The sequence below is a fragment of the Nuphar pumila genome, chromosome 8 (assembly GCF_984573655.1).
Source record: "Nuphar pumila chromosome 8, dmNupPumi1.hap1.1, whole genome shotgun sequence".
In the NCBI taxonomy this organism is placed as follows: domain Eukaryota; kingdom Viridiplantae; phylum Streptophyta; class Magnoliopsida; order Nymphaeales; family Nymphaeaceae; genus Nuphar; species Nuphar pumila.
The window spans coordinates 22,645,495-22,660,872 of NC_143256.1; the positions used below are offsets into that span (position 1 = coordinate 22,645,495).

At 38.3% G+C, this 15,378-nt stretch overlaps 1 protein-coding gene across 1 annotated transcript; it reads right to left on the minus strand.

The window, feature by feature from the left end:
* Nucleotides 1-5,523: 5,523 nt before the first annotated feature.
* Nucleotides 5,524-7,233, minus strand: AZG2 (Xanthine/uracil permease family protein). Its single transcript, XM_090015292.1, has 2 exons — nucleotides 6,976-7,233; nucleotides 5,524-6,891 (listed from the first exon to the last, which is right to left on the minus strand). The coding sequence occupies exons 1-2, from the start codon at nucleotides 7,231-7,233 to the stop codon at nucleotides 5,524-5,526; spliced, it is 1,626 nt and encodes a 541-aa protein (XP_089871418.1).
* Between the last annotated feature and the right edge of the window lie 8,145 nt (nucleotides 7,234-15,378).

The window sequence follows — 15,378 nt, forward strand, 5'->3', positions numbered from 1 at the left end:
TTCCTCTCTTTAGAGTTCTAAAATTTTTTGGACTCTTAAGTTGACTTTTCAAAATTTTAATTTATTTGGACTCTAAGTCTCTCAAACATTCCCAGATTCTTTTATGTGTGTTTAAGGACTCTACTAGGAGTCCTAAACAAACACCAAAATAAAATTTTAAAATAAAATAAAATAAAATAAAAATTAAATAATAAATAATAAATAATAAATAATAAATAATAAATAATAAATAATAAATAATAAATAAATATTCAGAAGCTTCCAAAAGTTGCCATATTAAATTAGGAGACTTTCTAACATTAATTAACTTTAATTTAAAGGTGTCTATTGAATTTAAAATTAGAAATTCATTGGTCATAGATTTGGATCTAGATCTAAGATCCAAATCCATCTATAAAAATCCAAATGGGTCTTAGGCTGGATCAATATCAGATTAATATGGGTCTTAGATAGAGTCCATATCCATATTAATTTGGATCATAAGCATTGGATCTAATCCAAATTTGGATCTGAACCGACAAACTGCTCTTTTTTCAAAAAAATATGATTTTCGGGCCAACCGTAGCCCGAATCCGGAAAAGTAAAATACTATTGTGCTTAGAATTTTGAGACACATCTAACAATATATAACTCAAATTTTGCCTCTGAAATTTGTCCAAAAATAACTTAAATTTTGCTTGAATATAAAGGTTGAAAATAAAACTCTTTCTCTCGTTTTAAGTGGCTCGTTTAGGCCTTATCGATGAGACCTGGGCCAAGCTCAGACTCAAAAGCATCGGTCTAAAATCGAGAATCTACCAATTTTTCTTCTATACTTAGCCAAAATTTTTAAAAATCTCAAAATGACTAAGTGTGAAAAATACGCGATATTACATCCCTATTCCCTTAAAAGAATTTCATCCACAAAATTAGAACGTACCAAAAAGGTGTGGGCATACATCTAAAATATATATTTTTTTTAAATTTTATACCCTGATCAATCCTACCCCCTTAGGATTGATCCCAACACAATTACAACAATGCAATCACTTTAAATTCTTAATTTACACCAAAATGAATTAATTAATCTATACATGCATTTCACCATAAGAGATTTAAACACTTTCATAAAAAAAATCTAATAGCCTTACCAATGATAGAGACTGCTCTAGAACATGAGGCACGACTTGCTGACATTTATTGAACAAGACTCAATTACCAAGAAGAAACATTTGGTACATAAAAGATGATAAATTAAAAGATTTTGTGGTGTGCTCTGATACCAAACCTACAAATCAACACCAATTTGGGCATGTTGATAGTCAATTTTATGCCCTTGAAATGAGGAACGTCAAGGTTGAATCTGATTTAATAGATGAGTTGTTGATCAACCAAAATTTTTATTAAAACAATAATGATATGGTTTAGATATTTAACCAAGAAATCGGTTTATAAAATTGATTTCAAAAATCAATCTTTTTCTGTTGTGTTTACTCACTTAATAATAACATAAGGATTTTATCAGTTGAATGCTTTAATGTCGAACCTTGTTCTGTGAAACTATTAAATGTCGGTACATGCGCAGCCTGATTCCCTAGAGTTTGATTTGATTAAGGCGAAGCTAATAATGAAAAACCTAATATATTATTAAATTTTTTTATGTAATGGTTCAATCGGATTCGTCAATCATTTCTGTGTTATTGCATAGTGTTCCAGATTTCGTTCAATGTGTTTGGATTGATTGAGACAACCAATGAATGAAATTGTTCTCATGCCTAATTGTTATGACATGCTTATTCAAGGTGTTATCCCAAAGATGTCTCATGTGCTTACCAGAAATTAATGTGTGTTTCACATATGCGTTATTGCATGAATGCTCACATATTCTAATGGAGATGACTCATGAGTGCAAGTATGTATTTGGCATGGTCACATAAGCACATGCACATGAATAGTGAACACATGCTTATAAATGTTGTATTCTATGTACATAACTAAACTTGCATATATAATTGTTCATTGAAAAACATGTGAAGTGGATGCATCATTAACATGTTATGATTTTTTTCACATGAATGCATAGATGATCAAAATGGATCATCATGGGTCGTGTGAGCCTTGAGCATGTGTTGCTCTTTATTTTAGTTCTATGCATTGCAAAAATCGAATGTGATATTATTATTCTTATTGCATTGTTCTATGTTGCCACGACCTGTGGTCCCGTGAAAAGCTTCGCATATTGATTTGCGAGCTTGTGTTATTAATTCTGCATATTGAATTGTAAATTAAAGAAGATGAATTAATAACAAGATAAAAGAAATTAAAAGAACAATGTAATCTATGCTTTCTTGATGTCCCTTCTATTGTATGAGAATCTTGGACATTGCAGTTTTGGAGAACCGTGAGAATACTAAAACTTCGTGTGCATTGTTGTGCCTCTGAACCCGATATTGAACTTCTCCTAACCATGATTTTAGGGATAATCTGCCACTTTACCTCGGGGTAGTGTGTAGATACAATTGTTGTTTTGGTATACCAAGAAAGTAACATTATGATTATTGATTTTCATAGTGTCCCGACATTAGATATTTATTTGTAATGTTCCAAAGGCTGTTTCGGCCGAGGGCTAAGTTTGGAACTTAGTAATAAAATACAAACTGTGTGTTAAGCTACAATTAGAAACTTAACTTAACCTCAGAAAATTTTACTCGTTTAGAGTATCTGCGAGCAACGGTAATAAAAAGAGAAACTTAAATTATGTGCATTCAATAAGGACATGCATATAAAAAAAACTCTAATAAAAGATAATAATTTATTTATATATGTGCATTTAAATCATGTATATTCTTGTTATGCATTAGATCATGCATATTTAATTGTTTCTTTATTTGTTTTATATGGGTAATTGCATGATATATGCTTCTATTGCATGAATACATGACTTTATTATATAAGTGATGTCCCATATTAATAATAATTGTTTTCTCTTGCTTTGCAATTGTTCCTTGTTGCTTAAATGATTACTTGAATTATGAAATTGTCATGACTGCATCCCTCCAAAATATTGCATGAATCTTATTTGTGTTCTTTTTACTTATTTGTTCTATTAGAGAGATTCGTACATAAAATTCTTTGGATTTTGACACCCCTACTTTTGTATTTTTTTAAAGTCCCTGAGGCTCAGTGAAGATATTTGTTTTGCGAGGAGCTGCGAGAGCTATGCAACTTCTTTGCAGACTTTTCTTGGGACAACATAGTTTTTATTTCTGCTTTATTTATATTCTATTTGCTTAATTATGTCGCAGACTTTACGCACTTTAATAAATAAAGTTTGTGTTTGGTTTGGATAATATGTATAAGATCCCTTGTGGTGGTGGTTGTGTTTAACTGTAAAAGCCCTGTGTTTTTTAGAATATTTTCGCACTTAAAAAAAAATCACCACTTTTTTACGGGTGCGAGTTGGGGTCGTTACATGTTTGGTATCAGAGCATTCAACGCTATGGGTTCAATCTAAAAAGATTAGATCTAAATTCAAAATTCATAATCTAAAAATATATAAATCATTTAGTTTCTTGTTTAGTCCACATATTTTAGCTTTTTCAATTATTCTTGAAATAATCTTCATAACTTGAGACAAAGGTTCATAATTAATTGAAATCAAGAAAATTAAGAAAATCAAGAATATCAAGAATACAATTATAGTCATGAATGCACCGATAATTTATTATTTATTCATTTTAATTATTAAGAAAAAATCTTGGATTTTACATGAACGAAGGGGGGGGGGAGGATGAAGGTTAAAATCAAGACCCGTGCGAGGATGAAGGTGGGGATGGACTTACACTTTTCTCCGCCCCGATCCCCGCCTTGCCCCACCAAGATGACGATGGACCAAAGGAAAACGCGGCTCCACCCTGCCCCATCCCGTTTGGACCGGAGATGGGGGACATGAAATGGGAATGAAGGTTAAAATCCAAACCCGTGCAAAAATGGAGGCCATGATGGTGGTCAGGATTTTGAGACGGGGCAGGGGTAGAGACCTCGTCGTCCTCCCTCCGTCACTGTCCACTGCCGTCCGTAGCTTTGACATAAAAATATGATTTTCTTAATATTGAAAATTGAGGCATTGTAGCCCGTTGATTTTTTATACCCTTGATTGGACGATCATGTCCGTAAGGTTTGATTTACCAAAAAGCCAAAAAATGAGAAAGTACGGGTGATTTCTATTAGATGGTATGGAGCACACGAGGGTAACCGATATTTTCCCTTCTAAAAAGCAACATTATGGTGTTAAGAAATTGTAATTTCAGCCAGCCAGTCAACCACATTTGAGGTGGCGTCATCATTGTGCAATGGGCATTACGTCAAAAAGATGAAAGGATTTTAAGCACTCTACATCGTGGATGCGAAAGAGCACCACCCTTATTCCAGTAGACCATTTAGATTGATCTAAATCATTTTAATAATTTGCAATGAATTCACTATAAGAATACATTCAGAGAGTACATCTTAGTGATTGAAAAGGTGGAACTTGATGCTCTGCCCTGAATTATTCATATGGATTTATATCAATGTCTCAATTTCCAAGGCCATGGAAATACTTTCAGACCCACAACTGACCCATGGTTTTGGATAAAAGGATCAGTGATAAAGTGGTTTAGCAGAAAATTCCATTTTTACTCCCTACAGAATGATAGGTCAAGGGCTTATGATACCATCAGCAGATCAGGGCTCGGTCATAGTGAGCCAGGATCTGGTTCATTTGGCGAAGGAACAGGATCCATTCATCCCTGTTTTCATGCCCTAACATGTACTCTGTGTGAGATTTCATTGGTGCATGTTTTCATCAACTCTGCCCCCTAGATGTGATCTACATTCATGGTTTAATAAACACTACCATTTTAATTGCTAGCTGAGTGTAGGATTCTTGGGTGATCAAAAAAATCAAACCCCATAAAAACATCAAAAGTTTATGATTGAAAAATCACATTTTTTGGTTAAAAATATACTAGCCAAAGCTTGTCAGACATGCCAGATTTGATTAAAACACTCGGATGAGGTATGACATTTAGGAAATGAAGACAGGGATGAGTGGATCAGCCCCACTATGTATGTTAAGACTTGGGTGTTGGGACCTGGTGCAATCACATTGCACAAATGAAATGTGCGGCTGCACCTGATCACCATCCATCTGCTGTCGGACCCCACTTTGACAGGCTGTACAAAAAAGAAGATGGAGGCTGCTCAGGTGCAGGGGCACACTGCATTTGTGCAATGTGATTGCACCCGGTCCTGCCTCTAGACTGCAGTGCCGAATTAATCTGAAAGCTATCCCAAAACGTACTTTATCAGGTCTTTCTAGGATAGAAAGCCTCGTTATTCAACCAAAATTACATTTTTCAATTTGCTAAAGGAAAATCAAACTCCTTTTAATATTGATATATGAGCTGAGTAATCGTACCTCGCAGGAAAAACAAGAGAGAGAGAGAGAGAGAGAGAGAGAGAGAGAGAGAGAGAGAGGGGGGCCTCAAGTGAAGACGTCCATTAGACAACTAGTGGTGAATCATTGGTATCAGACACTTGGTTTTGTACTCTACTTAATACAGAACTCTTGCTCTTCATGCGCCACTTACTGACATAACTAACAAAATCAAAAACATGAAGGATAAGGTACACCCCTATGCCCCCAATTAGCCCATTTGTTATAGAATATGATAGGGGCATGAGCAACATGGTGATAAAAGCTGGTACCCCCTCTTTCACATCCCCCCATTCTATCTCTTTAACCACCTTCATCATCAGTGCCCCAACCAAGATTAGTGAAGGGCCAATCGCCCATGGAGGAATTGACGCCAAAAGGGGTGTGAAAAACAAAGAAAGAATGAAGTAAAACGCCACAGTTATAGCCGTCAAACCAGTTCTCCCACCTTCCCTGATACCAGCAGATGACTCAATGAAGGTAGCCACTGGTGAAGTGCCCAAGGCTGAACCAACCACGATGGAGCCAGCATCTACCATGAAAGCCATATACTGACCTTCAAATTCCCCTTTTTCGTCAATGAATCCCCCAAATTCTGCCATAGAATACAGAGTTGCAGTAGTAGCAAGCACATCTATGTACAACAAGGTGATAAGGGATACCCATACTTGTGAATCAGAGAATTCATTGAACCTTATGGCAGCAGCAGTGGACTGAATCTTGTGAAAGTCCACCACCTTCTTAAAATAGCTGTAAGATGCATCCCCCTGTGGGGTGTTTGGGAAAACGGTCACTTGGGTATTCCTAATCCAAGACACCAAGGTGACAACCACTATCCCAAATATCATACTTCCCTTCACATTTTTCATCAAGCAGTAAGATGTTAATACAAATCCAGCAGCACCTAACCAAAATGTGGGGCTCTCCATCGTATGACCGGTACACTGTGAAAACCCTCCGACCTGTGACATATACTTGGCTGGGCAGGCGGCAAGGGTGAGAAGAGTTGAAGGGCTGGGACCTACAAGACCCACACCTTGACTAGACTGAAGGCCAATGAATGCAAGGAAGAGGCCTATACCCCCTGCACAAGCAAGCCTTACTGGTCTAGGGGTGATCCTAGCAAGCCATGACCTGAGTCCCAAGGCTGAGATTACCAAGAATACAACACCCTCTAAAAAAACTATTGCCAGAGCGGTTTGGTAGGAGATTGAACCAGCACCATGGAAACCAACCAAGTTATAAGTAAAATAGGCATTGGCCCCCATGCCAGGAGCTAGTGCTAATGGCAAATTGGCAAGTATGCCCATAGCTAGGCTACCAATAGCAGATGAAAGAGCAGTGGCCACAATCAAGTCTTTTTTAGTCTTTTCTAAGCAATTGTGATAGCCTAAGTTGGGTGTGGGTGAGCTTGACTTGCACTCTGGACCAGGGTGTACTAACCTTAGCTCAATGGGCTTGGTGGTGTTGCTGCTATGGTGGTAATGGTACAAGCCATGGCACAGTGTCTCTGGTATGGTAGGAACGTTGCAGACCATGGAACAGTCATGGATGGTGCAGGTGCCACCTGAGTCTGTGAGGATGGTGGCATTGACTGCCAAGATGTAGGCCATGGTGAGGAAGGTTGCTGTGCCAGCGCGCAGTTCCTTGGTGAAGCATGTCTCTCTCTCCTCCATCTTGAAGCGCTTGCCCATCCTACTCTTGGCAACCCCATCATTCACCCTCTTCTCCATGTTGCTCCATGACTTCACAATCTTGGTCCAAATCTTAACCATCTCTCTCTCTCACACACACACACACAAACACACACAGGGTTGATCGGAAAGCTTCCTACAAGGGAATGGCTTACTCTGTTCCAAATCTAGATGGTAATGACTCTCTCTCTCTCTCTCTCTCTCTCTCTCTCTCTCTCTCTCTTATTAGTACGCACAATGAATCTAGGCTCCTGTGGGAAACGTATCAAGGATAAATATATATATATTAGTGGGAGCTCCGACCCACAGTAGTGAAGTTGCGTGGTTTTCAATGTGCTTAAATCATTTCCATGCAATGAATATAATATATTCATTATGCTTTTTTCTTCCGCAACTCGAGCTTTGATCATGTGGGAATCAATCTTTTGAGGGGTGTCTTCTACTGGGTATTGTGGTATATTCCTAATGTCTTTAACAATGGTCAACTTGCATTTTTTCTAATTATAATTTCCAAGGATTGGCAACTCTTAATAAGTTTTTAATTCCAATTGGTTAATTCTCCTTTTCTTAACTAGTCAGTTAAATTTCCATATTATAGGAAGACAGAAAATTTCCTTTAGCATTTGAGATTTTCAAGAATGCTACATGGAGTCATCATGAAGGGCTCAATGAAAGCTTGTAGGCCCTGTTGTGATATGTTGGGGGTTCAGTAGAAACGGGCTACGTTCAAGAAAGTTTTAACATGCTGTGCTTAGACTCCAGGCCCTATAATCCTTACATTGTTTTACAAACCTATAATGATGGATTGCATCAGACCCCAGCAAGAATCCAGTCTACTGTGAATGATCTATAATCTTGGATATCTTAAACGTAGCACATAGTTCAGATCTCAGATTGGATCCTAAGCTGGGTCCAAAAATAATCTCAACAAGTCAGAATTATGTAGTTTCCTCATCCCACCTGATGCATATTAGACTCACTATCCAAGCCAAACCCGGACTGAGTCAAGATATTCCATCCCTAAGTTCAGTTACAAGCATCTTTCAAGCATTTTGTTTTTTTGAAGGAATCAAAGTTCAGTTACAAGCTAGAAAATAAACAAAAAAATGGAAATCATTATTTTAAAAGGTCGTATTAATAGATTTGCTAAATTTGTATAGCCAGGTTTGAAGCATAGCGACCTATTCTTTTTCTTTTCTTTTTTCTTTTTGGATCTTAATAAGAAAGTAGTGACGATATTACATCGATTCTTTCCTAATTTGTAGCAGACATATAAAGGAAAATAGGGGATGCATGATGAGTGTGATGATTTCGTGCAGGATATATAGGGTTTGTTCCAACCAACCTAGTTTTTCGTGTTGGGGTCTTATAGGGAAGGCATATCCAGTCCAAGACTTGAGCCGATCCAAATCCAAATCTAAATCCAAATCCAAATCCAATACATTTTACAATTAAACAAGAATTTAGGTTTCATGCACTATATTTGAAAATGACATGTTTAAGATCCAAGTGGACTTTGTAGGATTGATTATATTGTATGGTGAAGTCAAATATTTATTTGTTTAAAGGAAAAGTCAAAGATTTAGTTGAAAGACAGCCTGGTCAGCAATTTGGACGGGTGGACTGGGCTGTTAACTGGCTTAAGCTGGTCCAGCCCGTCCCATCAAATGGACCATTTGGCTTAGGGTCCAAAAAAATCAGTCCGTGGCCGGACGGTTAGGCTCATACATGAAGTAACTTGTAAAATTGTGGGGTTTTTTTTTGTATTTTTTTAGAAATCTAACCTTATGGGTTGTTTAGGTGTGTTCTACATGTACGGTTTTGTAGAAATCCGCTAACGAATAGTTCAATTATGACACGTAAGCAATTTATTAAGGCTTGAAAATCAATTACTTAAATTTTTTGTAAATATTTAGTCTACAAAAGTGAGATTTTTTATTAAAAAACAGAATCCAAGTTTTTTTTTGGCAACCAAAACACATCTGTAGAACACGTAGCTTTGTTATATATATATATATATATATATATATATATATATATATATATATATATATATCAAAAGTGATGAGGGCCACTAGACAGCCAAAAATTAATTGTATTATAGCATTTTAAAAATAAGTGTAGTAGTTTGGGTTGAGTAATTTACTAAAATTTTATTTTTCTATAAGAGTACCCATGTCACCAACATGTAAAATGACAACGAGTGTTCTGATTTTATTGACTAAATTGGTTTTGATATAAATACATTTTAATAAAAAATTGTAAATTTTATAGTTTCTTTTTGACAGAGAAATTTGACAGGGATTGAGAGAGAGAGAGAGAGAGTTAAGGAAAAATATTTAGATTAAGCTTTATCATCATGTTTGATCAATCTGTATGTCTTTTTACTCTTATATATATATATATATATATATATATATATATATATATATATATATATATATATATATGAAAATTGAAACAAAATATATAAACTAGTATGAACAGAGATTTTCATAAATTGTTTTTGCAAATCTAACCCAACAGATGCATTCAGTGTGGTCCATTTGCTTGAAATGGACCATTGGATCATCATAAATCTCAGTCAGTGAGGGACGTCTGTTTGATAAACTTGGCTGTGCCCTCACTGCAAATCTTGGCTCCACCACCACTGGGCATGATGACAATATCACAAAAGAGACAAAGCCTCCGACCTTTTGTTGTTTACAGTACTCAGAAGAAACTCTGTAAAAACGTACCGGTTTGGCTAATGAAGCTTTTCTTTTGTGCCACCACGTGAAACTTGACTAGGACCTCCCCAAGCCTGTTTGCACTTAGTCATGACATAGTTTATGAACTCCCCATCACTTCTTCTAGGATTATAATAACAACTACAATCTTATTACAATTACAATTATAATTTACATTTCATAATAACACTATAATTAGCTGCTGCTTTTAATAAAAAAAGGGAATAATGAAAAGATAAGTTCAAAGTGATGGGTTTGTGGTATTAGATTAATGCTAAGATGTGCACTTCTTTTAATAATCCAATTTGCCTGAATTCCGGTTGGACTCTGCTTAACATCACAATGATATCTCCCATGCCTTGTTTTCTCGGCTTTAGAGAAACCTTTGACTTTGGTGGTGCTAGCTTTTCTAATGCTATCATTACCTTGACCATTAAAATAGGATGGAATTCAGTTACTATAGGTAGGGGTGGCAAAACCTGACACGACCCGCCAACCCGCCTCTTAGGCGGGTTCGGGTTGGGCTTAAGCCAACCCGTTTAATAAACGGGTCGACCCGCCTAACCCGTTTATTAAACAGGTCGGGTTCGGGTTGGGGGTATGCCAACCCGCCAATCCGGCTGACCCGTTTAATAAACGGGTTAGGTGGGCGGGTCAACCCGCCAACCCGACCCATCAACCCGACCCACCAACGTGACCCGCGAACCTGAGAACCCATTTACCCGACCCAACCCATTTATTAAATGGGTTGGCGGGTCGTGTCGGGTTACCCGTTTATTAAATGGGCCGGGTTCGTGTTTGCCACAACCGACCCGTTTAATAAACGGGTCGGGTTCGGGTTGAGGTATGCTGACCTGCCAACCCGACACGATTGCCACCCCTAACTATAGGCTAGGGGGTGGCTTGTAAACGTCACCAAGTTGGTAGGATGTCACGACTTCGAAATGCACTAACGGGGCGTTTGCTTGTCATGGAAAGCTGGGGGCTTTTCTCAGAAACGCAAGCCCGTCGATGCATTTTTGTGGGGCTCATAGTTGCAAAACAAACATCTAAGTTCTCTTTCCGTGAAGAAAGAGAGCCTGAAATCAATGCTGGACTCTCATTTTCAGCGCGAAAACGGTTCCCGTTGGGCGGTCCGAATTCTTTTCAGCGGAAGGAGAGTCTGCGGAAGAGGTGCCAGGGTACCCTCTTCAGTGTCAAGCAAACGCCCCTTAAAGACACTTTTAGCAGCTAGGTTGAAGCAAGTGTGCTCCAAAGTAGGGAGGACCGACCTGCCAATGTGCAGTAAGTGATAGGGTTTTTCCTTGGCTTAGCAAAAAAAAAAACAAAAGCTTTGGCAAGTGGTACACTGAGTAGTGCTTCTATTTAGGACTGGCCAAGTCAGAACTGAACTTATATTTATGGCTCTATATATTTTCTATGAACAGGTGGAGCCTTGGCTAGATTGAATGAGCACAAACTAATTAAATAGTCCCGCCTAATAAAAATTGACCTTCATGGGAGCTCGATTGAGACTGAGTAAACAAAGCTTAACATTTTCCCACCCATATAGAGACTTTACATAATCAAACCTTGGTGTAAACTCAGCTCCTGGTCTTAGTCAAGTCTTAGACTTCATACTGTGGTTTTCAGACCTTTTGTTCTTGTGGTGTGGAAGCAAATGGTCACACAAGTGTGTTAGGTCATAATTTGAAAGTGGGGTGTTTAGTAGATCGACCATCTTTTCTACTTCTTTGACTTTTATAAGATCGTGGGGGGTCCTCATGGATTTGAAGACCTATAATGACCTGTAGAAAACATGTGGAAAATTAAAGGAAACTACATGAGAGAGTGTAAAAAAAAGAAGGCATTTCTTTTACATTAGAGAAAAGTTTTGTTGATTAATTAAGGATCTCCTACAAATAGATGAAGAGGGACGTGCAGCATGGTACCGGATGAGAAAATACACACCTGAGTGAGAGAGAGAGAGAGAGAGAGAGAGAGAGAGAGAGAGAGAGAGAGAGTTGCTATTTGAAGACTTCACGTATCAAATGAAAATTCCTCTTAAAGGGATTAGAAAAGTGTTAAGCCAGAAAAGTGTCAGAGTTTCTCTTGATAGTAGGGATGACAGTGGACTGGGCCAGGGGGGGGGGGCGGGGACAAGGTCTCCAGCCCTGCCCCGTCTCAAAATCTGAACCTCCATCCCTGCACAGGTTTGGATTTTAATCTCCACCTCCGCTTCCATCCCCGTTTCATGTCCTCCATCCCTGGTCCAAATGGGGGTGAGGCGGGGTGGGGCCCCATTTCCTCTCGGTCCATTTCCATCTCTTAAAAAGATTGAGGATGGGGCGGGACAGAGAAAGGTGGGGATCGAGACAGGGACGGGGCGGGGTGGAGAAAAACGTAAGTCCATCTCTGCACGGGGTTTGATTTTAACCTTCATCTCCATTTCATGTCCTTCATCCCCAGTCCAAACGAGATGAGGTGGGGGTGGGCCTCGTTTTCCTCTGTCCACTGCCATCCTTAGTTGATAGTGTATGATTAATGATAGGAACCCTAATGGAGAATCTTTCTCGAGTCATTTATTGAGGCCACCTCTCAGGAAGGTACGTTTTAATTCTTGCTCCCATGAATGTACATTTGGGGCCAATCATCTAAATTTATGTATTAAAATTTTAATATCTTTTGTTGTATGTTATGGCCATCAAAATGCATGAGTGAACGGACCACGTCATTTGATATACTATAGAATCTATCCTACATTTAATGTTGTCTCATAGACAACTCACTTAGAAGCCTCATCTTTCATGAAAAGAGGGAAAACTTTGTAAAACCCACTTCTAAAATATGAGAAACTTTATATTCTCTTTAGTCGAAAGACCACTTCCTCTTCGTTTCTCAAATATATTCCCATTCACTTCCTTAAAGTTTTGCATGTAGCTTCTTGTCACTTGCCACTCACTTTTCTCTCTTTTTATGTTTTTATATTTAAAAAATTATAACTTTTCATAACAAACTTGCATTTTGATTTTATATTGTATTATACTTGTGTTTATGACATTTATTGTTTGCTTCCCTCTGCTTCATATTGTTTTCTATGTGTTTTACATTTATTTATTTTCATGCACTTGCATAATGGCTTAATAAGCTCTTTCTACTTTATACTACTTTTTAGCACTCACTTTCCAGATTCCACTTTATGTATTGCTTTTTCATCCATTCCAGATTATACCACATTCTCATATGAATGGAAACTAATCCTAATCCTAAGCATTCAGATCATGCATTAGAAGGTTAGGATCATCATAGATCATTTGACATCATATGCCACAGGATACGATAAGGGCTGCACCTTCCATGTGAGACACAAAATAGAGGGTTGACATTCCCTTTTGTAGCTTTATTTAAACCAATACTCTTACAAGAGTCTATAAATGTTGCAGCTATTTATTTCCTAGTAGTTAATTAGTTAGCCAATTTAGTCTGTGAGACATAAAGTAGAGGCTTGGCATTTCCTTACATACATTGTTTAAACCTATTGCATATAAAAATGTTCAAAATGTGACACATAGGCTTGATCATCTAGAGAGTAATAAACCTTATCTGCTGCTTGCCAGATAACGATATCAATCAAGGTTGTTAAATGCCATGAGGCGAAGCGAGGCATTGAGCCTGCGCTTCGCCTCTGAGGCGTACGCCTCTCACAACTGGAATGGAAGTGAAGCGGTGGGAGGGGAGGCAGTAAGAGAAGGACCACCCGCCCAGCTGGTACGGAAGTGAGGGATATGTCGGTCGTCCGGTGGTCGAAGAAGACTGAGCAGCAGCTGCAGCACAGCAACTCCGGTGGTCGGTGGTCACAACTGGTCGGAGGATGATGAGGGGCGCATCACAGCAACGCCTCAGTACCTTGAGCGTGCGCCTCGCCTCTGAGGCGTACACCTCTCACAACACTGATATCAATCTCATGTATGGTCTGAAAAAGATTCTAACGTCCTCTATTGAACTAACCCACACTCGGCAACACACCGTGAGGAAGAAAAGAGAATACAAAAAGAAAAGAAACAGTTTTAACGTGGTTCAGTAAAAACCTACATTCACGACTCTCCTTCTCTATTATACCTTTTTTCCTTAAAAAAAAATAATTACACAACCGTATAGGATCTACCTTGACGGGTTGATCTCCTATATTTAGGTCACCATTTTAGGGATTGAGATTTACAAGTAGCTAGAGCTTTCTTATCTCTCTCAACTTTCTTATAATGCTTTTCAAAAATATTAATCTTTTAAAGGGTCGATCTTATCTCCTTAGGAGACTATCAAATTATTTGGGTTGAATGATAGGCCTGCTGTGTTGAATTTGATACTGGATCCGGATCTTCAATATGCCCTTTCAAGCTAATCTCCTTGAGATTCAGCTTGTCTCTTAAATAATTGAACTGTGGCCTACTCAATGGCTTTTTGAGAATGTCTGCTAGCTAATCTTGAGTTGGAACGAAATTAATATCAATCTTCTGCTTTGCTACCTTTTCTCTAACAAAGTGAAAATCAACTTTGACGTGCTTGGTTCTGGCATGAAAAACCAGATTTGCATATGGGTAGGGTGCTCCAAGATTTTTGCACCATAGGACTGGGAGCCTAGTAAATGGTAAGTCTTATGGATCTCACGAGCACCAGAATGTAGATGCACATCATACCCTTGAAAATCAATTACTAGGTATGTTCGCCCCCGCCCAACGCCCCTAGCCCCCACCCCCAAGCACCCACAAAAAAAAGCAAAAAACCCTTAAAAAATTACTAGATATACTCTGAACTTGACATGCTCAATGCTGTCATGCTCTGGTTTACAAGTGCAACATAATGGGAAAAATGAGCCAGATGAGGTATTCTCTCATGCTTGAAAGGACGGTTTTAGTCAATTTTCAACTTCTTGAACCTTGATGAAAATGACAGATTTTGCCTAACATAATTAGGTGGAGATGAACTTGACTTTCTTTCGCACGTAACCAACACATGAACAATGCTTTTCTACATGACTAACTCATATGACTTTACCCTAACAACTTGTTTGATGGCTTGTTTAGGATTGGACAAAATGAACAAATAAAACTTACAAAACACTCGTTTTATTCGTTAGGTTACAATTGTACCAAGTTCAATGTTTGTTTCGACTGTAGAAAGAGGTTATGCTTCTTGTGTCCAGAGTTTGTTTTAAGTTGTGTATGGTTAGATAGAGGGAAACAAAGAATGGGAAGAGACAGACAGAGAAATGAATGAAAAAGTCATTGATGCCTCGCACCCCAACGCCACCTCACCCCCATCGGCCTCATCCAATGTCGTCTCACCCATCGCCGGTCTCACCCTCTGTCGGCCTCACCCAACGATGCCTCACTCATCGCCGGCCTCACCCCATCGACTGAGAGAGAGAGACCCCTCTACCAACTTAAAAAAAAAATGGTTCTCCCCTATCTCTCTTCTAACCGTAAAAGAAAAGGTGAAACAAAAATAACATTATAAAAAG